Source organism: Haliotis cracherodii, unplaced genomic scaffold (genome assembly GCF_022045235.1).
Source record: "Haliotis cracherodii isolate W230 unplaced genomic scaffold, xgHalCrac1.p SCAF_15, whole genome shotgun sequence".
NCBI classification, from domain to species: Eukaryota; Metazoa; Mollusca; class Gastropoda; order Lepetellida; family Haliotidae; genus Haliotis; species Haliotis cracherodii.
In genome coordinates, this window is record NW_027266270.1 from 11490016 (window position 1) to 11517622 (window position 27607).

The 27607-nt window shown below is 43.4% G+C and overlaps 2 protein-coding genes across 5 annotated transcripts in view; one reads left to right on the plus strand and one right to left on the minus strand.

The window, feature by feature from the left end:
* LOC139462282 (glutamine and serine-rich protein 1-like) overlaps positions 1–8063 on the plus strand; it is a 30032-nt gene extending 21969 nt beyond the window's left edge. For all 4 annotated transcript variants that reach the window (XM_071243891.1, XM_071243893.1, XM_071243894.1 and 1 more), the window contains exon 15: positions 552–8063. In XM_071243891.1, the coding sequence (XP_071099992.1) occupies positions 552–590 (39 nt within the window). In that variant the 3' untranslated portion in view covers positions 591–8063. The remainder of the gene's footprint in view (positions 1–551) is intronic.
* Positions 624–23058, minus strand: LOC139462703 (basic salivary proline-rich protein 2-like). The gene is made up of 3 exons (XM_071244531.1): positions 22946–23058; positions 1048–1969; positions 624–803 (listed from the first exon to the last, which is right to left on the minus strand). The coding sequence occupies exons 1-3, from the start codon at positions 23056–23058 to the stop codon at positions 624–626; spliced, it is 1215 nt and encodes a 404-aa protein (XP_071100632.1).
* Between the last annotated feature and the right edge of the window lie 4549 nt (positions 23059–27607).

Here is a 27607-nt window from a genome sequence, read left to right on the forward strand (position 1 = left end):
ATTATCTGTCTTGTTTTTAAATAATCTTTAGTTTAAAAAAAAAACTTTTCCCGTGAGGTCACGTGATAACCAAATATGGGATAATAGTCTCGATCCAAATGTTACAACGCGTACACTTGAGCAGACTCATGAATATTAATTAGACCGTTCACAACGTTGACAGATCGTTATTATAACAGAAACAAACGTATGTTTTCCATATATATCTAAAATGATATTATTTGTTATTAATTGTCCGGTGAATTAATCAATTTAAATTGAAACAATTCATAATTCATCATATTATGAATACGTAACAACTTGTAATTTGTGTGTAAAAAGTCGTACTAAAACACGCTGTTTGAAGGGGGCGTGGCATAAATGTAAATGTCCGATTGGGATTTTAAATTTTCCGGACCCCTGCTTGTCACACATAATATCGGGTTCGATTCCCGACATGGGAAGCCAATGTCTGGTGTCCCCAGCCGTGATATTGCTGGAATATTGCTAAAAGCGACGTAAAACCATACTGACTCACTGACTCACGCTCATCATATTATTTACCATTTCAGATATTTGAGGACTTAAAAAGAATGCTTGAGAAGGGATGAAGATTCTGTGTTGTCCCTGTACTACATCCTGCCTTAGACTGTATTGTCAGTGACTACTGCCAACGGTGATAATCCTCCTCTGTGTAGGCCACCAAGGACACCACTCATCGTCACCTGTACAGAAGCGTGTGGTCCTCCTCCGTCGCGGAGGGCACACCTCATCATTTCTGGTGTCCTCTCGTCTACAGACTGTGCGCATTTGTTACTTGGTTCCTGTGGTGTGTGAACAGTTCATGAAGATGTTGACTGATTAGGTTAGCATGTGTCTCACTGTTGGGGCGGAGTATTCGGGCAGGTGGAACTGAAACCTGATCTTGGAGCAGAACGATAGGGCTTGGCCTGAATAGCGGACCCTTTGACTCCTTTACTTTGTATCGACCTAACTGTGGAACTCTGATCTGACCAGTGCAGCTCTGACCTGATAAAGTGAGGTCAATTTAGGAGGTGTTGCTCTTACCTGATGGGTGGATCCCCTCGCTGATGGTGGATCCTCTCGGTGATGGTGGATCCCTGCCCTGGTGGGTGGAACCTTGTCCTGGTGGAGGGTGGATTCCTGCCCTGGTGGAGGGTGGATTCCTGCCCTGATGGAGGGTGGATTCCTGCCCTGGTGGAGGGTGGATCCCTGCCCTGATGGATGGATCCCTGTCCTGATGGGGGAACCCTGTCCTGGTGGAGGGTGGATTCCTGCCCTGATGGAGGGTGGATTCCTGCCCTGGTGGAGGGTGGATTCCTGCCCTGGTGGAGGGTGGATCCCTGCCCTGATGGAGGGTGGATCCCTGTCCTGATGGGGGAACCCTGTCCTGGTGGAGGGTGGATCCCTGGCCTGATGGATAGATCCCTGTCCTGATGGGGGAACCCTGTCCTGGTGGAGGGTGGATTCCTGCCCTGGTGGGGGAACCCTGCCCTGGTGGAGGGTGGATCCCTGCCCTGATGGATGGATCCCTGTCCTGGTGGAGGGTGGATCCCTGCCCTGATGGATAGATCCCTGTCCTGATGGGGGAACCCTGTCCTGGTGGAGGGTGGATTCCTGCCATGGTGGGGGAACCCTGTCCTGGTGGAGGGTGGATCCCTGCCCTGATGGATAGATCCCTGTCCTGATGGGGGAACCCTGTCCTGGTGGAGGGTGGATTCCTGCCCTGGTGGGGGAACCCTGTCCTGGTGGAGGGTGGATTCCTACCCTGCACGGATGGATCTCTGCCTTGATGGGTGGATTCCTGCCCTGATGGATGGATCTCTGCCTTGATGGGTGGATTCCTGCCCTGATGGATGGATCTCTGCCTTGATGGGTGGATTCCTGCCCTGATGGCTGGATCTCTGCCTTGATGGCTGGATATCTGCCCTGGTGGATGGATCCCTGCCCTGGTGGAAAGATCTCTGCCCTAGTGGGTGGATCCAGTCACCTGATGGTGGTGATTCATGGCCTGAGGAGATGATCCATGACCTGATGGGTGGTTCCCAGACCTGAAGGGGGACCTCTTGCCTTCTTGATTGAGTTCAGTGTTGCCCAATGAGAGATCGCTGTCGTTACAAGTGGAGTGCAAATGGGTAGATGGTTGTCTTCAGTGTAACGGTGAAGCTCAGCATCTGTTGGGCTAACGAACACATGTCAGACTAATAGTGAGAACTGCCCTGTTCTTCAGGCTTAAGGTCAGTTATGGTGTCTTAGTTGTGTTCTGATACATGGCCAAGTTTATGTAAGGAGACAAAGTAAGACCGGAGATCTCTGTCTCTTAGTTATGTTCTGTTACATGGCCAAGTGTAAGGAGACAGAGTAAGGCAGGAGACCTCTCTTCTTTCTTTGACTTCAGCTGGATGTGTGGACAGTGTGAGGCCGACTGAATTACTGGGGATATTTATTGTTGAGTTTGGGGGATGCAATTGTGGTTTAAGGAGTATTTCATTGTTAGTATTTCATTTTGAAGGTTTTGGAAGTAGTTTTGGTTGATAGTAGTCAGTATTTTACAAAATAATTATTTCAAGCACAAACTCTTCCTCTGTTGTTCATTGAAGTGGAAACATGAATGTGACTCTGGTTGTTTTCAAAATATACTACTCATCTTTTGATAGGGATAATCAGGTATGTCATATATTTAAATATACACTTGACATGAGAATCGGTTTTGAGTATCATGGCTAGATATAAAAAAATATACCTGTCAGACGAGGAGTAGTATATGTACTTGTGAATCTAATCAAAGATGAATGCATAATTAAGATATTCATAATGACAAATATTGCCTGAATGTCCAGAATATTGAGAGATATGGATAATAGAAACTGCTAGACATGTTCCTGATTATTCATGTTGAAATATTTATGAAATACAACAGGGCTTGTGTGATAAAAGATTTATACAATCGGCTATATCAAAGGCGTTCAAGTAACTTTCAATATCAAAATGTATGCATGATTATAATTGTGATTAAAATATATAGAGTGCATGGAAAATATTATTAAAAATCTTTTTAATGTCTAAGTGCAAGGTGTAAATGTCTGGTTGCATTTAATGCATGGTTAGAGTATTAAGAGTTGGAATAATTAAGGCTTAATTATTCTATTCCATATTCTATGAAAGTTTTAGTTATTGAAATAAGTCTTGTTTTCTTCTGCGAGTCTGGAGCTATTTGAACACCACTTTGAAAACATTAATTTTATAGAAAAGAAAGATCAGTTTTTGTCATAAAGTAGATGAAATTCACTTCTGAGGTCATTTGAATGTGTGTTGGAGGCAAGGTGTGATAGAACTCCGAGTGGAAGTTTCAAGAGAAAGGCTCTATGTCTAGAGGGTCTAAAGATCATTGCTATCGTAACACCAACAGTATTGTGACTGATGTCAATATGTTGCACATATATAACCTAGACTTTGACTTATTTAGACTGTGTGAATATACTATACAAAAGCTTCATGTGATAAGATGTAACTGAAACAGATATCACTATATTGGCAGCAAATAAGCCTTCAAGTTTCATACTTTCCACATACTCCAGTGTCCATACAGGACAGTTTCAGTTTGATTAGAGGAAGTGTAGGTGCATTTAGCTTTGTTATTTTGTTGTTTCTCCCTGTACGAGTGTATACCCTTTATGCTTGAGCTTGTGAGAGTACTCTGGAGAAAGGAAAGATTTCTGTGATCCATCTAGTCAGCAGCTAAAGCACATTGTCCTGCGCCGCTCAGTATGAATTAGCCATGAATCTAATATTAACAGTGGAGCACGTGGCCTATATATATATTTGTTGTAGTGATGCATTAGACATGAAAACACATGCACCAATATATCAGATTGAATAGAAAGAATATCCAGAGTAACCACCATCTATTTGAAGGCTACAATCGAGGAAAGATGAGTTGTGATAAGGGGAGATAACTTGTGTTCATTATCTGTTCAGAATCTGGGATTCTGTCAAATTGATGCTTTGTATTTTTATATTATTGAAATTCCAGTGTATATTCATGAAATATCAATCATATTTATTACTTTCTGATTGAGTAATAAGTGCATAATAGATGTGTGAAGTAAACCTAGACTTTAGTTTGTTGTAATTGAAAGGTTATTACTCTGAATGCATTGTGAATAACTGCTATTTAATCTGTTTCTTTTCTCAATATTCGTTGTTATTGACTGCCAGTTAAGACATTATTTGCAAAATATTGACCATGTTTGGTTCTTTTAGCCATTGGCAGGACATTGTACAGCTTACAAATGGAGCTTAAAAAATTGACTAATTTGCTGACTCAACAAACCGATATACATATATATATATATTAGTTTCACATGTAGTCGGATATATTTATAACATGTCAGGACTTGCATACTCTGGTACATGTATATTATAAAATAATCAAATAAATAAGCTATATTTCAATTGTTTAATAACTATTTTCTATCAAAAGTTATGAAACTGCAGTGGATATCTAGGTGATGAAAATGTCTAGGTGTGTTTCACTGAAGTACTCTGGACCCTGTTCCTCAAAGCGATCTTAGTGCGGCGATGACAGTAAGCCTATGTTAAAGTATGGGACTTACGATCACCTTAGTGCTAAGATCGCTTGGAGGAACGGGGCCCAGGTTTTAATATTGTCACCATGCAGCCTATGTTCCTTGAAGACGGATACAAAGCCTGTGTTTTCTTACATTGTTTTGTTTTGTGTGTATGGGGTTGTAAGCTGTACACTGTTGATTATGAAATGTTTTATTTTATAGAGATATTTTCTTGTTCTTAATGTAACATGTGGTGTATGACCTAGAAGGCGTGGTAAGTTAAGGCCGGGTTCGGTTGTTGTTGTTCGTAGCATAATCAATGTGTATGTGTATTTAAGATAGAATAACAAATTGATTAGTGCTTGATACCACTTACATGAGAGTTTTTGACTCAGAAGAAAATGGATTCTGATATAAATCATTAATTTATTTTTGGGTGTCTTCTTTGTACGTGGGTTCAGGATTCATCTTTTCTCAATGGGTTTGCAATGAAAAGTTACTGACATTTTCATCTGAGAACGTCCTCTATATCTCTAGGGCTTGCAATTCAGGCGACCTACACTAAACCCTGGAACCATTCATGTGTTTCCAATGATCTCAAATTACCTCCTAGGGCATGGGTGGCCCAGTTGTCTAAGGTGCCGCGATTCGCTGTGCAGAGTTGCGTCCCTTCGGCATGCCAGAAACCTATGATTGTGGGTTCGAATCCCGGTTCGCCCCGATTATGTTTCAAGGTTTGTCAGCACCATACCAGTGCTCGTGGGTTTCACTGAAGTGGTAAACGTCTGAGACCTGCATCACTTCGGGCTTTCCTCCCACATTAAGCTGACACGCCGCGATATAACTGGAATATTGTTAAAAGCGCCGTAAAACCCAACTCACTCACTCAAATTACCTCCCCTTGATTCCCTTTAGCAAATTTGATTTGCTGTGCTACTCATTGTAATGGACCAATCAGAATATGAGTTTCCAACCAGCCTCAATGTTGGTAGGCAAGATCAACAAGGTGGCCAGTTCTATTGATTACGATCGAGTTTATTAGAAATTTAACATTGAAATACTGACTGAAATATCTTTTTGATGGAAAGGATGTCTTCATGTCCAATAAACTGGCAGTGGCAAGTCTCGCTTACCCTTTACCCCTTTCCTTATCTCGACGTTTGATTGGTCAGTGAAATGGTTATGAAAACGAAGTGCGAGTAATTTGAGATAGCGAGAACCACAGGAATGACTTCAGGGGATAGTGTAGGTTTACCATCATGCATGCCCTTGAGATGTTGAGGACGATCTGTGAAAGGTGTTGTATTTCGTATAAGCCATATTTGCAATGAAGTGACATGTCATATGCTCATCACCACAGTTTGATAAACCTGGAAAGAAGCTGATTAATGTTTCTAAAGTTTGAATGACATTGAAACTTCTCCCATGTTGTAAGCTTGTTTCTTGATAGCACATTTGACATTAGTGTCTACTGACAAGCAAGTCAGCTGATTGTTCGAATACATTATGTAGCCTGTGGATGTGTTGGCTGCCATGTTATGTGGAATGATTAAAACCTGCAGTTCACAAATGTGTATCCCAACTCCTTTGAATGATAATTACTGACTTTAAACAAACCCTATGTCCTCTAATAAGACCCTGGGTCATGGGTCTTGGTCAATTTACATTTACAACCCAGCCCATATTAAGGGGGTGGGGGGCGCTTGTTCCACGAAGCGATCTTAGTGCTTAGAGACGATCATGACTCCCATATGTTAACGTTGACTTACAAAAGTCTTAGCTGTAATATCACTTTGCGGGATGGGGCCTAGCACCTTATACTTTCCCATCTCTGTGATGATGAGGGGCAGTCGGGTAGCCTAGTGGTTCAAGTGTTCGCTCATTTCTCCGAAGTGCTGGGTTCAATTCCTGACATGGGTACAATGTGTGAAGCCAATTTCTGGTGTCCCCCTGTCGTGATATTGCTGGAATATTGCTAAAAGCGGCGTAAAATCAAACTCGCTCACTCACAGTGATAAGGGAGGGTTTAATATTTAGATGTAATGGGGAGACATCATTAGCTGTTCCTGACTAAGTCCTTAACATGCTGGATCTTAATAGTCAGGCTCTAAATAGATGATATACGGTATTTACTTTTTACATGTAAGTCTATTATTTTCCAAATTATAAATTTATCAATGTTAGTATTCTCAGCAACCTTTTTCTTATCTGAATACTATTTCTAACGTATATTTGAAACTTTTCTGTCTGCATGCGTCTCCTGCTTCCATGTCCAGGTTATTCAAGTGTCGACCGCTGCTGTCACTTCATGGACTTCAGTGTACATACGTTCCACCATGTCTGCCTCTGTGTATATGTATATTACGCCTGTACAATCTGCATCCAGTCATCACTGTAAATATCTCGTATATCCCAGCTGGTGCTCAACCAAACTGTCAAAGCATAAACATAACGGTTGTTCCTACAGGGTCGTGTAGACGACCAAGTGATACATAGGGTTCTGTAGAGCTCCAAGTGTGGGTGGTTCCTGGTCGAGCCGATTGGAGACAGACCTGGAGGGTGGGTGGTTCCTAGACAAGACTTAGCCCCCTTGGAGATTGACCAGGAGGGAGGGTGGTTCCTAGACAAGACTTAGACCCCATGGAGATTGACCTGGAGGGCTGGTGGTTCCTAGACAAGACTTAGTCCCCATGGAGATTGACCTGGAGGGCGGGTGGTTCCTAGACAAGACTTAGCCCCCGTGGAGATTGACCAGGAGGGTGGGTGGTTCCTAGACAAGACTTAGCCCCCATGTAGATTGACCTGGAGGGCGGATGGTTCCTAGACAAGACTTAGACCCCATGGAGATTGACCAGGAGGGCTGGTGGTTCCTAGACAAGACTTAGTCCCCATGGAGATTGACAAAGAGGGTGGGTGGTTCCTAGACAAGACTTAGCCCCCATGGAGATTGACCAGGAGGGTGGGTGGTTCCTGGACAAGATTTCGACCCCATGGAGATTGACCAGGGGGGTTGGTGGTTCCTGGACAAGATTTCGACCCCATGGAGATTGACCAGGAGGGCTGGTGGTTCCTAGACAAGACTTAGCCCCCATGGAGATTGACAAAGAGGGTGGGTGGTTCTTAGACAAGACTTAGCTCCAATGGAGATTGACCATGAGGGCGCGTGGTTCCAAGACAAGAGTTAACCCCCATGGAGATTGACCAGGTGGGTGGGTGGTTTCTGGACGAGAGTGAACACTCCAGGGGGACAGACCGCACAGTGGGTGGTTCCTGGTCTAGAGTGGACATCCTACTTCAAGGTTGATGATCAGACAACTTCCGAATGACAAGATCCTGGTTAAATCTAGAAACGTGTGGTTCTTAGCAAATGTTGAGTGGTATAATTAGAAAGAAAAAACAAAAATATCTAAATGGTTACACCAGCAGTAGGAATGGGTAGATTCAATAGCCTTTTGTTGGTATGTTAGTGCTTGTAAAGTTAATGGTACAGTCTGTGACCACTAGTCTGACGCCCGAGTCTAGTTTAATTGTGTTTGGTCCACTAAGCTCTACTAGTTAAAGTCCATACAGGGGCAAAGGTAGTCAAGTCGTCTAAAGGCGCCGCGATTCGCTGTGCAGAGTTGCGTCCCTTGGGCACGCCAGAAACCTATGATTGTGGGTTCGAATCCCGGTTCGCCCCGAATATGTTTCTAGGTTTGTCAGCACCATACCTGTGCTCGTAGGTTTCACTGAAGTGGTAAACGTCTGAGACCTGCATCACTTCGGGCTTTCCTCCCACATTAAGCTGACATGCGGTGATATAACTGGAATACTGTTAAAAGCGGCGTTAAACCCAACTCACTCACCATAGTCCATACAATGACACTGAAAATGATGCAAAGAGTCATGTTTAGGCAAATAGCATAAAGGTCTTGGTACAAACTGATGGCATCATCCCATGTTCAGACACTAGATTTATGGCCAGTAAGGCTAAAAATAAATGTGTTTCCTAATTCAACCCATCCAAACATAAGATTGATAGGTCGTGGTTTATTTAAAAATACTTTAATGGTACTTTGAAAACTGTAATTTGCAGTATGTCACTGAAAGCATTTTTCAAAGAAAATAATGGTTTCTCTGTGATGAGGAGCAATTAAACTCTCGCATTCAATTCGGACAATACCGGAATGTAATGGCTGTGATGCAAGTCTAGAAAAGTGAACAAGAGGTGTAGGGACAGGAGGGAAAATGGAAGCCTTGTGTTTGTGGGAGTTGGGTGCTGAGTACTTATGTCTGCATGCCTTGTTCTGGGGGACATGTTCAGGACATCCATGATGACAATATCTTGTATAGTATGAGGGAGACGAATTTCGTCGCAACTGGAATGGTTATACCAATGGGCAGAAACTTTTCAATCCAGACATTGATTGTCTCTAAGTATTTGTTGTATGTTGGGGTAAATTGCTACCCCTTTGTTACGGAGTTTGTGAGAGTGGAGCTAAGGTTCATGTTGTACAAAACTCACTCACATGTTGTAGAAAGACGTACCCTTTGTTATGTAATTATTACCATTTTACATCAGTTTTAGTTCTAATCAAAACCTGTACAGTGAAATGTACTTCTGTCATGTAGAAGTCGTCTACAACCAATGTGGATGGTGGCATATGTTGGCCGCCCAGAGCAGCGAATGAGTGATTAGCCTGTCTTTTACTCCTGAATAAATGCATTTATGCTGTACGCTGGCTGTTTGTGTTATGCTGTACCCAGGTCATGTTTGTTTGTTTGTTGTTGAACACCACACTCAGCAATATTCCAGCTATGTGATCACAGTCTGTGAATAATTGAGTCTGAAAACCAGACAGTCCAGTGATTGACATCATGAGCATAGATCTACGTAATTTGGATACGAAGACGTATCAACCAAGTCCACTAGCCTGACCACCCGATCCCGATATCCAGATAACATCAGTCACTGCATTGTCTGGTCCAGAGCATTGCTGAGTGTCCTGTTTAACAAAAAGCAAGGTTATTTGTACTCAAAGGGAGACTGGCACTGTCATTCACTAAGGAGAATTGCCAGGATCCCAATCTTGGTTTGAATCCATGATTAGCCCAGAATATGATCCTTGGTGTGTCAACACCATGATTTGTGTTTCACCCAAAAGGTAAACATCTGCATCACATGAAATTGAAATTCGGTGTAAAACTGGAACTATCTCACCCAACACTGCTGTGATCACTTAATACATAAGTGAAATACCACTCACAGCAAGGATAACAAACTCACTCAACACTGCTGAATCAAATTGGTTTTCTGAACTTGAGCATACTTGGGTAAGCAGATCGTTGGGAACACCCGTTCTTCATCATGTGTTGCCTTTAGTATTTTGGGGAAGATCAGATTGCTTTTGTGGCTTTTCCCTACAGTTCAGAAACTGATTCAAATTATTTAGGCCCATGAAGATCCGGGGATAGGTCTTCAGCAACCCATGATTGCCGTAAAAGGCGATTAACAGGCTCGCGGACTTGGTTGATGTATGTCAATCCCAATAGCCTAGTGGTTAAAGCGTGTGTTCATCACGCCAAAGGCTAAAATTCTATTGCTCACATGGGTAAAATGTGTGATGTCAATTTCTGGTGTCCCACTCAGTGATATTGCTGCAATATTGCTAAACACAGCGTAAAACCATACTCACTCACTCACTCACTCACTCATCAAGGTCTCGAGAAGCTTTGTGAGTGAGTTGGGTTTAACTCCGCTTTTAACAGTATTCAAGTTATATCGCAGCGTGTCATTTCAATTTAGGAGGAAAGCCTGAAATGATGCAGGTCTCAGACGTTTACCACTTTGGTGAAACCGAGGAACGCGTGTTTGGTGCTGACAAACTTAAAAACATAATCGAGGCGACCTGGGCTTCGAACCCACAATCATAGGTTTGCGTGCCCAAGGGACCCGATTCCGTGGTAGAATAGGTCTTCAGCAACCTATGCTTGCCATAAAAGGTGACTAACGGATCGGTTGGTCAGGCTCGCTGACTTGGTTGATGCATGTCATCGATCCCAATTGCGTTGATCGATGCTCATGATGTCAATCACTGGATTGTCTGGTCCAGACTCGATTATTTACAGACCGCCGTCACATAGCTGGAATATTGCTGGGTGCGGCGATAAACAACCAACCAACCAACCAAGGGACGCAACTCTGCACAGCGAACCGCAACGCCTCAGACGACTGAGCCACCCGTGCCCAGAAGCTTTGTGCCACGTGCTTTATTGAATTGTCTTTGAATGACGATCTACAAAGACTAAGCAAGGTTACTAGCCTCGTGGTTAATAAGGTCAATAGGTCCAATGTAAGATTCCCTTCGTGGCTACACTATGTATGAAGACCTATCTTTATACCCCTCATGCCAAATGACAAAAGCTGACTTTGATTTAACGAACCTGTCTGTTCTGGGACAATTGCCAGAATCCAGGGCCCCGTTCCCCAAAGCTATCTTAGCGCTAAGTCGGTCGTAACTCCCATTCTTTAACACTGACTTACGACAGTCGTAGCACTAAGATCGCTTTGTGGAACGCGTCCCTGGTTTCGAATTCCAGATTGACGTGGGTACCAACACGTCCTATTGTTTTGAACCAGTTTTACAAATTTCATAATATGGTTGGACTGAATTTTTATATTGTCATCTAAAGATTCTCAAGAGGTAGTAGATCAAGTGATTTATATAATCGTAACTTATTTTCTCAAGGATTCTTTTCGTCTGGTCCATCTTGTTATCATTTTCTTCTCTGCTTTGTAATATAGGCTAGCCTTTTACCATTACCATTGTTTTATGTGTATCGTCTCATAATAAATGTAGACAAAAGTTTTTAAAAAAACAAAAAAACACATCCTATTGTTGGTTACCATCAAAGATCTGCAAAAAGATCTGTCTCCCACATTAAGTTAACACGCCATGGTATTTTCAGAATTCACCCACTCCCAAAAACATATTGTCTATAACAGACATTCCATTTTGATTCAGACGTGTATTTTGCCATTTCTAACAACTAATTCGACCGCAGGAAACCTTTGATCATATTTGCGTTACCCCTTAATTTGGCTTTGCTTGCCTGTTTGTTCTGCGTCAGAGGACGATGCTGCTCGCAACATCTAACCACGTGCACGTGGTGCATGTGGTTTTCGGAAGTATGCAGCATGTCAACACATTTCACCAATAACCGACATGGAATTATCTTACCTTCCCGATGCAAGGCCGGCTTCTTGCTTCTGACAGTTGAAGAACGCGCCCTTGTTGCCGTATTTGCATACGCTATTTTCATTGGTCACATTGGTTTAATGTATGGGTGAGCAAAGGGGACAACGCCAGACGCAGCAAGGTATTGTCTTCATGGCGCATGTGTGTGTGTGTGTGTGTGCGTGTGCGTGTGTGTGTGTGTGTGTTTCTTTTCGTTGTAAACTGTAAATTCATTATTTGGATTATTCATTCAATCAAGACTCTTCGTTTCGCATAGCACCATTTTTATTACTTGACCAGCGCGTATTCTTTCCCTTGCAAGAGGTCCCGTAGATTTCAAGAATATTTTTTGTTGACGTTGATTTTGTATATAATCATATCCAAATGTATTATCAAGAACTTTTTAAAACTCAAAAGGTTTTGTTACCTTCGTCTTTACTTTTTTTCTGTCCTATGCTGAGTTAAGCAATATTCCAGCCTACAACGAAAATTGGACCCACTCGTAGTACCTAATTCAGGGCAAGACTCAAATGATACACACTGTTGTAAGAATTATACTTGGAGAAGTTTTTCTATATTTTCAAAAAGCCTTTACTTCGCACGATGATTTCTTGACAAAATGAACGACCCAGATGCCGTTCTTCTGTTTTTTTCGATTATTTTTGTTTAGTGCATCCTGTATTATGCACTGTATTCTATCTTGATCTATTGCTTCGTTTCAAGCCCGATTCAAATATATGACATGAATCTATAAATTGTAAGTTTCCAATGAAATTGTGTTAAGTAGGGTTAAAAGAAAGAATGTTTATATTTGTAAAAACATACGAGGATATGTTGAGGGTAGATTGGAAACAGACACCACTTGGAATTACAAAGCGTCCGTAAAATATACCAAAAATGCCAGTTCCTTACATAATTATAGTGTTTGCCTTTAGCGTATCCCCTTAATATTGATAAGCACAAAAAAATATTACTACTAAATCTAAAGGTTTAAATATCTTCTCTATTTTAAAAAAAACACACACCAAGAAAAAAACACAAAACAGTTCACAAAGATGGACCGAACGAGCTTCGTTGCACTGATTTACTCTATGGCACTGTCCTGTCTGGAGGAACTATCTCCTTGTGGGGAACCCCGCGTAGATCGGCGTTAGCATTGATCTTCAACAAACCATGCTTGTCTCCCACCGCGTAGATCGGCGTTAGCATTGATCTTCAACAAACCATGCTTGTCTCCCCCCGTGTAGATCGGCGTTAGCATTGATCTTCAACAAACCATGCTTGTTTCCCCCCGTGTAGATCGGCGTTAGCATTGATCTTCAACAAACCATGCTTGTCTCCCCCCGTGTAGATCAGCGTTAGCATTGATCTTCAACAAACCATGCTTGTCTCCCCCCGTGTAGATCGGCGTTAGCATTGATCTTCAACAAACCATGCTTGTCTCCCCCCGTGTAGATCGGCGTTAGCAGTGATCTTCAACAAACCATGCTTGGTTGAAGCAGTGATCTTCAACAAACCATGCTTGTCTCCCCCCCCCCCCCCCCCCCCCCCCCCCGTGTAGATCGGCGTTAGCATTGATCTTCAACAAACCATGCTTGTCTCCCCCCGTGTAGATCGGCGTTAGCAGTGATCTTCAACAAACCATGCTTGTCTCCCCCCCCCCCCCCCCCCCCCCGTGTAGATCAGCGTTAGCATTGATCTTCAACAAACCATGCTTGTCTCCCCCCGTGTAGATCGGCGTTAACATTGATCTTCAACAAACCATGCTTATCTCCCCCCGCGTAGATCGGCGTTAGCATTGATCTTCAACAAACCATGCTTGTCTCCCCCCGTGTAGATCAGCGTCAGCATTGATCTTCAATCAACAAACCATGCTTGTCTCCCCCCGTGTAGATCGGCGTTAGCATTGATCTTCAACAAACCATGCTTGTCTCCCCCCGTGTAGATCGGCGTTAGCATTGATCTTCAACAAACCATGCTTGTCTCCCCCCGTGTAGATCGGCGTTAGCATTGATCTTCAACAAACCATGCTTGTCTCCCCCTGTGTAGATCGGCGTTAACATTGATCTTCAACAAACCATGCTTGTCTCCCCCCGTGTAGATCGGCGTTAGCATTGATCTTCAACAAACCATGCTTGTCTCCCCCTGTGTAGATCGGCATTAGCATTGATCTTCAACAAACCATGCTTGTCTCCCCCCGTGTAGATCGGCGTTAGCATTGATCTTCAACAAACCATGCTTGTCTCCCCCCGTGAAGATCCGGGTTAAAATTGATCTTCAGCAACCCATGCTTGTCGTAAGAGGCGACTAACGGGATCGGGTGGTCAGGCTCGCTGACTTGGTTGATGCATGTCATTGTATCTCAGTAGCATAGGTTATGGTGCAGACTCGATTGAAAGGCCGAAGTCATGTAGTTTGTTGGATGTTTAACGCCGCACTCAGCAATATTCCAGCTATATGACGGCGGTCTGTAAATAATCGAGTCTTGACCAGACAATCTAGTCATTAATATCATGAGCATCAATCCACACAATTGGGATACGATGACATGCATGAACCAAGTCAGCGATCCTGACCACCTGATCCCGTTAGTCGCCTCTTATGACAAGCATGGGTTGCTGAAGATCTATTCTACCCCGGACCTTCACGGGTCCCGACGTCATGTAACTGGAATATTGCTGAGAGCGACGATTTCTGATTCTATTTTTTACACCAGGTCTTAAACGAAAAGACCGGAAATCCAACAACTGCTAAAAAGGGAAAGGCCTGACGATGATTGGGGTGTCATCTCATCACTGTGAAGCACTGACTCACCGAAGCTCCTCACCTTCCATCCCCGGCCTCAGAAGGCATGACTCTTCGGATAGAACTTCAGAATAAAGACAGGCAATGTTTATGTTGTCTGAAGACCAGCTATTTATTCTCGCTGGTGCGCTGTATCATGTTTTTTGCGTGGGTGAAATAATGTGTATTTTAAGGAAATGACCGTCTTTTCTTTGTATGGCTATTTCACAGCGCAGAGGTTGGAAGGCGTTTTGGTACATTCGTCACCATTCGCTTTTTTCAGTAACCTACAAAAAGGCCATTCGGTTGTCGAATGGCACGAATGGTTTTGGTTCAGCGATTGATGCATAAGGCTAAGGGCGCAGCGAATAAAAGCGTTAAGTGTATGGACCATTGATCAACCACATGACTTTTCACACAATTTGCGTTTCTCTTGTAGTGTTTTTTTGTGCTTTAGTTAAAAGAAAAAGTTAAAAAACTTAAAACTGGAATAATATTTCTTTACACATCCTTGATTTATTAGGGTCGGTGGATTTGTAGACAAAGTAATAGGCCATAGAACGCCTTAAAATTATTTCTTTCACCTGATTTTCTAGTTGATTTCTTGTTATTTCGCAGATCCAGCACGACATACCCATGTGGCCACCCTCCAAGTCGATCCACGTCCCACTTCCGCTCAAAGTAACTCGATAACTAGTCAACATGGTTCTACCTTAAGATTGATAAATGTAGGCGTCGTTTGGGAGATTCAATAACCGCGACTGGTACCTCTCCCACAATCAATCAAGGGGATTTCCTCCACAAGGTTTGGTCCCCGCGAAGCAGTTGGTTTCCCCCGGAGACTTGATTACACCGGAAATTGTCTAGTGCGCAAACGCAGCTTTATTTTGCACTGTTTGAAAGAAAGATTTGAGATAGTTACATTGGTCACTTTTAAAGTAATTAGTGTTGAATGTTTGTAATAATAATTCCCTTCTTGTTGATTATCACTGCTAAAGTGTATTATCCAATGAGAGAAAGCATTTTGGTCACGTGGCAGCACATTTCATATGGCCATCCCTGCAAAATATGATATACGCCTGTCCTTTAGGTGTGGTAGAGAATAGATTGTGCGTATAAGGGTTCTGCCGGAAGAACAAAATCTCGCTTCAACGGGCAGTGTTTTGGGCTGAAGAACCTTTCCCGAAAATGTATATTACACAGACGATTAATGGGATGGTCGATGACTTCATCAAAGTTTACACCAACATTGAATATTTTTTTCCAAAATTAGTTTTATCCGCCAGTAAGGAAAATATTCGCAAGCCTTTCTTTGAAAAGGACGTTAAACTTACGAAGACACGTGATAAAGGTCATGTCTCAAGTGGAACTCAAAATAGTTTACAGCTTAAAGAGATTATTCTTTCCGTCAAGACGAGGAAGCCCACACAACATCGTGCTGACTTTGTTTATGCATGTCATCGATCCCAACTGCGTGGATCGATGCTCATGATGTAAATCACTGGATTGTCTGGTCCAGACTCGATTATTTACAGACCGCCGTCATATAGCTGGAATACTGCTGAGTGCGGCGTTAAACAACAAACAGATCCGGGGTAGAATAGGTCTTCAGCAACCCATACTTGCCGTAAAAGGTGACTTATGCTTGTCGTAAAAGGCGACTAACGGGATCAAGTGGTCAGGCTCGCTGACTTGGTTGATGCATGTCATCGATCCCAATTGCGTGGATCGATGCTCATGTTTTTAATCACTGGATTGTCCGGTCCAGACTCGATTATTTACAGACCGCCGTCATATAGCTGGAATACTGCTGAGTGCGGCGTTAAACAACAAACAATCAATCAAAACAACAAACAAACAAACCAAACAACTGCTGTGATTATTGTTAAGAGTATCCGTATAAATAGATAAATAAATACATAAATAAATATCTCGGTTAAAGTGATGACACGCCCAGCCACCGAGTTCCGTCTTCCGACAACACTATACAATGCTATATATATGTAACTCTTGAACACAGCCTGCTGCTTTATGACACGACTCTCCCTGGGCCGCCATTACACTCCATGACGTGTGGAGCGAGCGAGGGAGTTCGTGACCATGTTCACCTAGGCAATGAGACCGGAGCATAAACCCTTCACGCGGACAGCACCCCGGGGCCCAGTCGACTAGAGGTTGTAATACGGCGTCAGTTTCGGCGCGGCGATGTCACCGTTGCTGTGGCGATTCTCGGTCACATGCTGTTTAGAGGGCAAGGATGGCCCAGTAGTCCAAGGTGCAACTTATCATGTCCATTTCCAGGGAGGATCTGTTGATTCTGGGTTCGAATCCAATACTCACTCCGATTATTACTCTTGGTTATCTTGCACCAGACCGTGTTCGTGGGTTCACCATAGATACACATGTACGACGTTGTATTTGGACTTTTCAGTTGGTCAACTAGAATGGGTTTTTACTCATTAAAACACATGTTTCCTCTTTCTATTGTAGCCGCAATAAAATATCCGAGTCCCGTGATGGGATTCGAACCACGGACCTCCTGATCAGAAGTCGGACGCCTTGTCCACATGACCAACGAGGTTAACCCCCCGTCAGCAAGCTGACAAGGTAAGGATGTCAGCTGTGGGATGACTCCACGTCCTGCTACACTATGTTGTGAGCATTAGTTCAAATTGTTTCTATAAATGTGTTTGCGAATCCGTATAACAATAATAGTGAGTGCAGATTCTGATTAATGCATCATCGAAGTAGCTGTACAGTTGATGCCATGAATACTATTTAGGGCAGAGATGACTATTGAACTTGTGAGATTGTTTTGTGAAAGTAATGAATAATCAGTAGCTTTATGCTTTGTAGAAACACTCTTAAAAGTTCCAAATTGTTTCCATGGAAATACAAGGAAATGAAAAAACCAAAAAAAACCCATAAAAATATGAAAAGGCAACAGTCCAGCATGTGGTCATTGCACGTGTATAATTTAGTGTAAAAATATTCATTGGTTCGTAAAACGAAGCTTAGAGTTATTTGAGACGATGTTGTTTCCATGGAAACGTTACAAATAGAAACCAAAACAAATTTAAAATAGAAAACGCTACCAGTGAAACCTATAAGCAATGACAAGTATCGTTGAAAAATGTTAAACCGTTTGCAAGTTATGACCCGGAAAAACCGGTCGATATTGTTTCTATGGAAACCTAAGAAAATAAAACTAAAAATAAAAGGCACTAGTTATGTGATGGTCAATGCAAATGCCAAGTTTCGTTGAAATAAGTTGAACGGTTTTCAATTAAAGGCTCGGAATAGGTGGGAACGCCGACGGAAGGGGGTGGATGGGTGGCTGTGAAGACAGGATTCCCCACACAGGGGTGCAATGTCGAAGCAAGAAGTCGGTAAAGATATGTACAAGTTAGCGGCGAGTCACCCCAAGAATACGACTTTACGACTGACACTTTTATATGCCCGTGGCTACACATACGTCCGATGAACAACTTATACCAAACTCAGGGTGTGAGAGGACAGTGACCCATAAAAAACAGACAGTTATTTCCTGTCTCTCTCACAGACCCCACAGAGGACATACATGTACTTTATTACACAACCCTCCGCATTCCATTCCCATCCACTTCTTAGTTCCAGCAATACTTCTCAACCACTTTTCAGCTCTAGGAATTAAGAGACTAAAGTTCATTAAACTAAAAGTGTCCCTTCGATCTTTCGCGATCTGAAGGTGGCCCGTTGTATCGTTCACGTAACTAAAAGTGGTCTGTCGGGTCGTTCACGTAACTGAAAGTGGTCTGTCGGGTCGTTCACGTAACTAAAAGTGGTCTGTCGGGTCGTTCACGTAACTAAAAGTAGTCTGTCGGGTCGTTCACGTAACTACAAGTGGTCTGTCGGGTCGTTCACGTAACTGAAATTGGTCTGAAACATTACCAGGGCGAAGCAGGATTCGAAATCACGATCTTGGCTTGCTGAAACTTCACACGCCAAAGGGAGGAAACTCTACACAGCGGTCTGCGACGACGTAGGCAATTGGGCCATCCGTGTCTATATCTAAATAGAATGGAGACATAACACACTAGATAATCTAGGATCCAATCGCGTCAGTCCCCACTCAACTCCACCGTTTATACACACCAGATGGCTAGATATCTATCTTTCAGCTGTGCGTCTTCTTGGACATTTTTTTTTCAATGGGACATACACTAAAACATTCGGTTCGGGTTCAGATTCTTATCTCACATCAAAGGAACGACTTCAACCACGCTAAATCAACCTACACCCACGCAATATCGATCCGCAATAGTTGATATCGACTCCGAGACGCCCAACAGCTGCTGATAACTGTCAGATTGTATGTGTTTTGTCCGGGCAGTGATGTCATAAAGCATGTGGTCCAATACTTGTGATCACGTGATTGATGGCATGTAAATATTTGGATAAGTTGGTCCGGATGCTGATAAGGCGTTATATTTTAATAACGTTGTGCAATATGTAGACAGATGTCGTATTTTACCGTAAATGTTCAATGGCAAGAGTACACGTTGGATCAAGGTGGGGTGAAATGGGGTTTAACGTCGCGTCCAAGATTATATAGCGACGTGCATGTACGTGTGTGTGTTTGTGTGGCTGCTTGTACTAGTCCGGACTGATGCCAATTTATAGTGCTAGCACACTGAGATACCATGCCGCAGTTTAACATGAATATCCCACTCAGACACAGTTTACTGTTTCCGAGCCGACCAGTCCTTGTTTTAGCCCCAGGCAGGGTAACAACAAGTACCATCTTTTAACGTCTTTTTGTATGACGCGGCCGGGTATCGAACCCCGGACCTTCCGCTCTACCACTAGACCACGGAGGCGGTCTGTTGGATCAAGGAACAGATACCGTTGGAGAAAGAGGTGGCGTAGACATTTCAGCCTAGGTTAAGTCAGGGGCCATTTTCCGTTATATGTTATTAAAGAAACGTATGTTTCTGGTAAAACAAGTGACATTGGTAACCAAATACCTTTTCCTTATAACAAAAGAATAATCCAATGGAAAAATAATATATTTAATGAGGCTTTTTTGAAATTGTGTGCGGCTCTGTCGTCGACACATCAATATCGGCAATAGCTATTGTTTCATAATTTTGTTTGTTTGTTGTTAAACGCCGCACTCGGTAATATTTCAACAATATGACTGCGTCTGTAAATAATCGAGTCTTGGACAGATAACCAGGTGAGTGACATCATGAGCATTGATCTACGCAAATGACATGCGTCAACCAAGTCAGCGTGCCTGACAAACCGATCTTGTTAGTTGCCGCTTAAGACAAGCATTGGTTCTTGAAGACCAATTCTAACCAAGATCTTCACGAGGGTAGACAAGCATGGGTGGGTGAAGACCAATAATGACCCGGATCTTCACAGGGGTAGACAAGCATGGTTGGGTGAAGACCAATAATGACCCGGATCTTCACAGGGGTAGACGAGCATGGGTGGGTGAAGATCGATTATAGCCCGGATCTTCACAGGGGTAGACAAGTATGGGTCGGAGAAGACCAATTATAACTCGGATCTTCACAGGGGTAGACAAGCATGGGTGGGTGAAGACCAATACTAACCCGGATCTTCACGGAGATACGACAAGCATGGGTTGGTGAAGACCAGTACTAACCCCGATGTTCATGTGGATAGACAAGCATGGGTGGCGAAGACCATTACTAATCCGGATCTTCATGGGGGTAAGACAAGCATGGGTTGGTGAAGACCAATACTAACCCGGATGTTCATGTGGATAGACAAGAATGGGTTGGTGAAGACCAATACTAACCCGGATCTTCATGGGGGTAAGACAAGCATGGGTTGTTGAAGACCAATACTAACCCGGATCTGCATGGGGGTAAGACAAGCATGGGTTGGTGAAGACCAATACTAACCCGGATCTTCATGGGGGTAAGACAAGCATGGGTGGCGAAGACCAATACTAACCCGGATGTTCATGGGTGTAAGACAAGCATGGGTGGTGAAGACCAATACTAACCCGGATGTTCATGTGGATAGACAAGCATGGGTGGCGAAGACCATTACTAACCCGGATGTTCATGGGTGTAAGACAAGCATGGGTTGTTGAAGACCAATACTAACCCGGATGTTCATGGGGGTAAGACAAGCATGGGTTGGTGAAGACCAATACTAACCCGGATGTTCATGTGGATAGACAAGCATGGGTGGCGAAGACCATTACTAACCCGGATGTTCATGGGTGTAAGACAAGCATGGGTTGGTGAAGACCAATACTAACCCGGATGTTCATGGGGGTAAGACAAGCATGGGTTGTTGAAGACCAATACTAACCCGGATGTTCATGTGGATAGACAAGCATGGGTGGCGAAGACCATTACTAACCCGGATGTTCATGGGTGTAAGACAAGCATGGGTTGTTGAAGACCAATACTAACCCGGATGTTCATGGGGGTAAGACAAGCATGGGTTGTTGAAGACCAATACTAACCCGGATCTGCATGGGGGTAAGACAAGCATGGGTTGGTGAAGACCAATACTAACCCGGAAGTTCATGGGTGTAAGACAAGCATGGGTTGGTGAAGACCAATACTAACCCGGATGTTCATGGGTGTAAGACAAGCATGGGTGGCGAAGACCAATACTAACCCGGATGTTCATGGGGGTAAGACAAGCATGGGTGGCGAAGACCATTACTAACCCGGATGTTCATGGGTGTAAGACAAGAATGGGTTGGTGAAGACCAATACTAACCCGGATCTTCATGGGGGTAAGACAAGCATGGGTTGTTGAAGACCAATACTAACCCGGATCTGCATGGGGGTAAGACAAGCATGGGTTGGTGAAGACCAATACTAACCCGGATCTTCATGGGGGTAAGACAAGCATGGGTGGCGAAGACCAATACTAACCCGGATGTTCATGGGTGTAAGACAAGCATGGGTGGTGAAGACCAATACTAACCCGGATGTTCATGTGGATAGACAAGCATGGGTGGCGAAGACCATTACTAACCCGGATGTTCATGGGTGTAAGACAAGCATGGGTTGTTGAAGACCAATACTAACCCGGATGTTCATGGGGGTAAGACAAGCATGGGTTGGTGAAGACCAATACTAACCCGGATGTTCATGTGGATAGACAAGCATGGGTGGCGAAGACCATTACTAACCCGGATGTTCATGGGTGTAAGACAAGCATGGGTTGGTGAAGACCAATACTAACCCGGATGTTCATGGGGGTAAGACAAGCATGGGTTGTTGAAGACCAATACTAACCCGGATGTTCATGTGGATAGACAAGCATGGGTGGCGAAGACCATTACTAACCCGGATGTTCATGGGTGTAAGACAAGCATGGGTTGTTGAAGACCAATACTAACCCGGATGTTCATGGGGGTAAGACAAGCATGGGTTGTTGAAGACCAATACTAACCCGGATCTGCATGGGGGTAAGACAAGCATGGGTTGGTGAAGACCAATACTAACCCGGAAGTTCATGGGTGTAAGACAAGCATGGGTTGGTGAAGACCAATACTAACCCGGATGTTCATGGGTGTAAGACAAGCATGGGTGGCGAAGACCAATACTAACCCGGATGTTCATGGGGGTAAGACAAGCATGGGTGGCGAAGACCATTACTAACCCGGATGTTCATGGGTGTAAGACAAGCATGGGTTGTTGAAGACCAATACTAACCCGGATGTTCATGGGGGTAAGACAAGCATGGGTTGTTGAAGACCAATACTAACCCGGATCTGCATGGGGGTAAGACAAGCATGGGTTGGTGAAGACCAATACTAACCCGGAAGTTCATGGGTGTAAGACAAGCATGGGTTGGTGAAGACCAATACTAACCCGGATGTTCATGGGTGTAAGACAAGCATGGGTGGCGAAGACCAATACTAACCCGGATGTTCATGGGGGTAAGACAAGCATGGGTGGCGAAGACCAGTACTAACCCGGATCTTCATGGGGGTAAGACAAGTATGGGTGGTGAAGACCAATACTAACCCGGATGTTCATGTGGATAGACAAGCATGGGTTGGTGAAGACCAATACTAACCCGGATCTGCATGGGGGTAAGACAAGCATGGGTTGGTGAAGACCAATACTAACCCGGATCTTCATGGGTGTAAGACAAGCATGGGTGGCGAAGACCAATACTAACCCGGATGTTCATGTGGATAGACAAGCATGGGTTGGTGAAGACGAATACTAACCCGGATCTGCATGGGGGTAAGACAAGCATGGGTTGGTGAAGACCAATACTAACCCGGATGTTCATGGGTGTAAGACAAGCATGGGTGGCGAAGACCAATACTAACCCGGATATTCATGGGTATCTTTCAGAAATACAATAGTAAGTCACAAGAGGTCGTCTATTTGGTACTCCTTTGACCCGATTTTGCTGTTCACCAGGAGTCTGACCGTCCACTTCGCCGCCCCGTACGACAAGCACAGCTGACCGAGAGGAGCAGACATTTTTGCCCCACAGACCTTTTTCATCCCCGGGGCAAGTCTGTCCACAAGCCCATATCAAAGTCCAGAAGCTAGGCTTGGCTTTGGGCAAATGGACACGCTTGCCTCTGGAAGATGAGGCCTTACTTTGCCCTTCCATGAATTTTGAAGGTCCCCCGGTAGTACGCTGTACCTAAATACTGTATAGTTAGACAAGCCTCATAATGAAATCCAAACCCAAAGGGATTATTCAATTAAAAAAAATTGGAGACCAATTTAAAAAAATTGAAAACAGGTACCGAAGTTCTCCGATGAACAAAAGTAATAATCAATATATTAGAGTCTTTTATATTTACTGTCCTAAAAAATAGGTTAAATAAAATAAGCTTCCTAAAAGAGTAAAAAAGTGTCGAAATGTAAATAATTTAGCCTGACGATGACTCTGCGTTCATGGATAGAGATATCGTATCAGAGTAAAAGATCTGATTTTATTGAGATTGAAAGGTACAGAAATACCTTTAATGCATGTGCCCCAGACGACATTGCTTCATAAAAGAACACAGAAGACAGAAAGCTCCAGTGCTCTCATGGCAGAGAGATCGTTTTCAATTTTGGACAGTTCAACTTTCACACTTCCTCAATGAGTTTCCGGAAGCCCTTCGCCATCAAAGCGTCTCTGCGATGCTTTTTAGTTTCTGTCATCGGGCAATGCCTTCACTCCTGGTCGTGAAAACACTTCACTCCCGAAACGTTACATTTACACAGATGAAGATGCATCACGTGGACCACTTCACGTCTGCTCCGACGTTTCTTACGTCAAAACAGTCATGCGCACAAGCAACTTGTCTTGGTTCAGCGTGACCTGGAATACTAAAACGACCGGGACAGGCTAGCTGGTATTTGAATACCTAGTCTCATAGATCCTGAACCATATTATTTTCCCTTCCGCCCAGCCCTTACTGTAATGTTATAGCCCTAAATGACACAAGTCTAAATTTTCTAAAGTAGAGGTCGGAATATCCCATCCCGCTGGGGCTCCTTTTCAATGGATTTGTTTGTTTGTGTTTATTTTCAGAGACTAAGCGTTAGTTTTCTGAATACGTCACGAAATGCTACCCGGGTTCGATTCCCGGTACAAAGTGTGAAGCCCATTTCTGGTGTCCCCCGCCGTGATATTGCTGGAATATTACTAAAAGCGGCGTAAAACCATAACCACTCACTCACTTCTGAATACCACACACCACTCGGCCCACTCGGCTCCTCTCGGGTCCTCTCGGCATATTCCGCTCCCAACATATTTGACCGAGATGAGCCGCGTTTGCAATATACGTGGCGAAGACACTAAAATCCACTTAATTTATTTCCCGAATTCATTTTGCAAGCACTTTTTTCCGTTTGCAATTTGTACTTCATTCATACCGGAAAAATTGGAATATATTTTCTGGGAGAAACGAAAAAGGCATTGGATTAAGTGAAAACATTGTATGATTATTCACACAATTGATCATGTTACAGTTGGATATCATTTTATTGTAAAATTAATTGATTAATATAGATCGTCCCGGTTGACGGATTCCAATTTGTAGCATCCACTATAACTTAAACACCTGACTGAATTTAACCTTCCTTGTTTCTATCCATGCCAGGTAATGAACATGGATTACATAGCCTGTATTGATCACTGTCCAGACGTCTCTGACGGTTTTTAATGAAAGTGAGCCAGTTGACGCCGCTTTTAGAAATGTTTCCGCAATATCACGGCGGGGGACACCAGAAATGAGCTTCCCTAGTGTACCTATGTGGGAATCGAACCCGGGACTTCGGCGTAATGAGCAAACGTTTGAACCACTAGGCTACGCCACTGCCCTTGATGTGTGTTTGAAGGGCAAACTTTGACCGTCAATCTGAATGAAGGATGGGGTTTCATTAGCCAATCAGATGTCTGCTTTCTAAACCTATGTGTCTCTATTTGTAAATGTCTATCACATGTCAAACACATTGACAATTTTTACACGCAGGCTATATTTAAACTGACATATACATGTACATAATTAAATTGTTACAGATTGAAAAAACGCATTCACCACATTACCTTATTTTCCGAATTAGCACTAATTAAGTCCTAGATTAACACAAAGTTTACGCGCACGCTAATGGTATTATTACAGTAATCCTCTCGTGCCAGAAATCGTCAGAAACCAAAGGAAATTGGAGATTGGGACCAATATTCTGTGTCGGGATCCGGAATAGACAGATGCCAGAGTACTCTGAGTTTAAGTAATAATGTTTTAGTGAGTGATTGAGTTGTGTTTAACGCCGCTTTTAACAGTATTCCAGTTATATCGCGGCGTGTCAGCTTAATGTGGGAGGAAAGCCCGAAGTGATGCAGGTCTCAGGCGTTTACCACTTCGGTGAAACCCACGAGCACGGGTATGGTGCTGACAAACCTAGAAACATAAACGGGGCGAACCGGTATTCGAACCCACAACCATAGGTTTCTAGCTCGCCCAAGGGACGCAACTCTGCACAGCGAATCGCGGCGCCTTAGACGACTGGGCCACCCGTGCCCCCAAATCATTTTTTAACTTGGGGCCGAAAATAAATGTCGGTTTATAGAGAGAGTTGGAGTGCTCTCAGATTCCGGTTGAGACTGTCCACTGTATATAGAGGAATAATAAAGACGAATCTGCGATTCGAACCCACAATCATAGATTCCTGGTACGCCTAACTTTCAAGTGTTGACACTTTACGTGTATCCCGAAAACTCAGAAACCGTGTTTACAGGGACCAACAACCCATTACATATACCGACCCAGACAAAGAAAAACCCAGTTCATACCATGACTTCGCCGTTCCATGATGCCTGTCTGGTTTAGTGTAACAAGTTTTCGACCCGTTCGCTTATTTTCGTCTGCTTTTGCATCAAAAGCATTCAATTCTTATAATGTGTCCTTAATATAATTAAATAGCCATTGCTCTTGCATACGGCACGGAATGAGGGTTTGCAGATTTCAGTAACACCAATCACTGCTGATTTATTCTGAAATAAGACCTTCAGGTTGTAACGTCGTTCCGCCATGATCAAGCATTAATTGTAAGCCAAGACACGCTATTCGTCAACCCTGGATATTATGGAGCGCCTCACCTGAGAGTTATGTCCCCTGACGGCCGGGTTTACACGTGACAGCCTGACAGGCGTCGGGAAGCTAATGCACTTTAACACAGAACTGTAAATAATGAACATGCGGCTCAGGGCAAATCCCCTACAGGTATCATTAAGCGAGCAACGACAGATATCATCCCGTCTCAGCCTATCCCTGCGGGCCGAGCAAACTATAAAACCATTCTTGGAAGGCACACAGTTAGACTGGTTCTCCCTAGGGTGTGCGTTGGAGTTGCGGTGCTGGATTCACTGCAGACAAGAACCAAGTCTGTTTACCTTTGTCACGCACCTTCTCGTATAGTCTCGTTGAACATCGATCCGGGATAGTTTACGTAAAATTCCAATCGATTCCCATCTCGCGAAAAGCTCCCGATCCAAGATTTGTCTCTAATTCATCGCAGAGCAGCTGGTGCAACGAGTTCAGCTTTTATCTTTTCCAGCCATTATTTCAGGAAATTGGCTTCAAACACTGATAGCATTAAAATGAAAATATTGGTAATAAAGCCACAATGGTGGTTGCCGAATATGGACGCAACCAAGGTACAGTGTTTAATGTAAAACCATCGTCCATCGTCATCACAGAATAGTAGTAGGCTTTGTCCCGTCAATGAGACAAGGAAAGTAATTAGTGGCTCACATAAATTGTGTCCGTCGGACCGTGAGCGAGAAAATCAGAAATATGTGTGATCTGCTCAGCGGAATACAAATTTAAGTAGGAGAGCGGAGGTGAGCGCTGCTGGAGAACTCAAGAGGAAAGATAAAAGCTAGTAACGGTTACCCCCAAATGAAGCAGATGGTTGGTGTTTCGATCTCTGGTTACGTCATGCCAAAAAATGTTTAAAGATTGTACTTGTTGTTACCCTGCCTGGCGCTAGGCATTATTAAGGGGCTTAAACAAGGACTGGACGGCTTGGAGTCAGTGTACTGAGTTTGAGTGGGGTATTAATGTTAAACTGCGGCATATGGTACCTCTGTGCATTGGCTAGCTCTATGAAACTGAAATTAGTTATGACTAGCGCACGCACGCACGAACGCAAGCACCAGCGCGCGACATTCACGTCGCTATAAAAGTGCAATAATATTTAACGCGACGTTAAACCCCATTTCACCAAACCTCACCTAATGACATTTACATTCTGTAATCTATTACTAATAATGAAAATAATCAATTGGTTCCTGTTCTTACGAGGTTCCTAATTTTCGTATATATCCTCTTATGCTGATCACGAGGTTCAAAATGAGGTTAAAGTTTTACTGACTTCATCGTTAATACCAATATCTTCCCTGATGGAGGTTTTGCAGACAACTAACCACCTCTGTCTTGTAATTCAAAGGGTGTTAGTTGATAGAGAGAAATCACTGGAATGTCACGGATGACTTCAATTTTGATCTGAAACATTTACCACCATG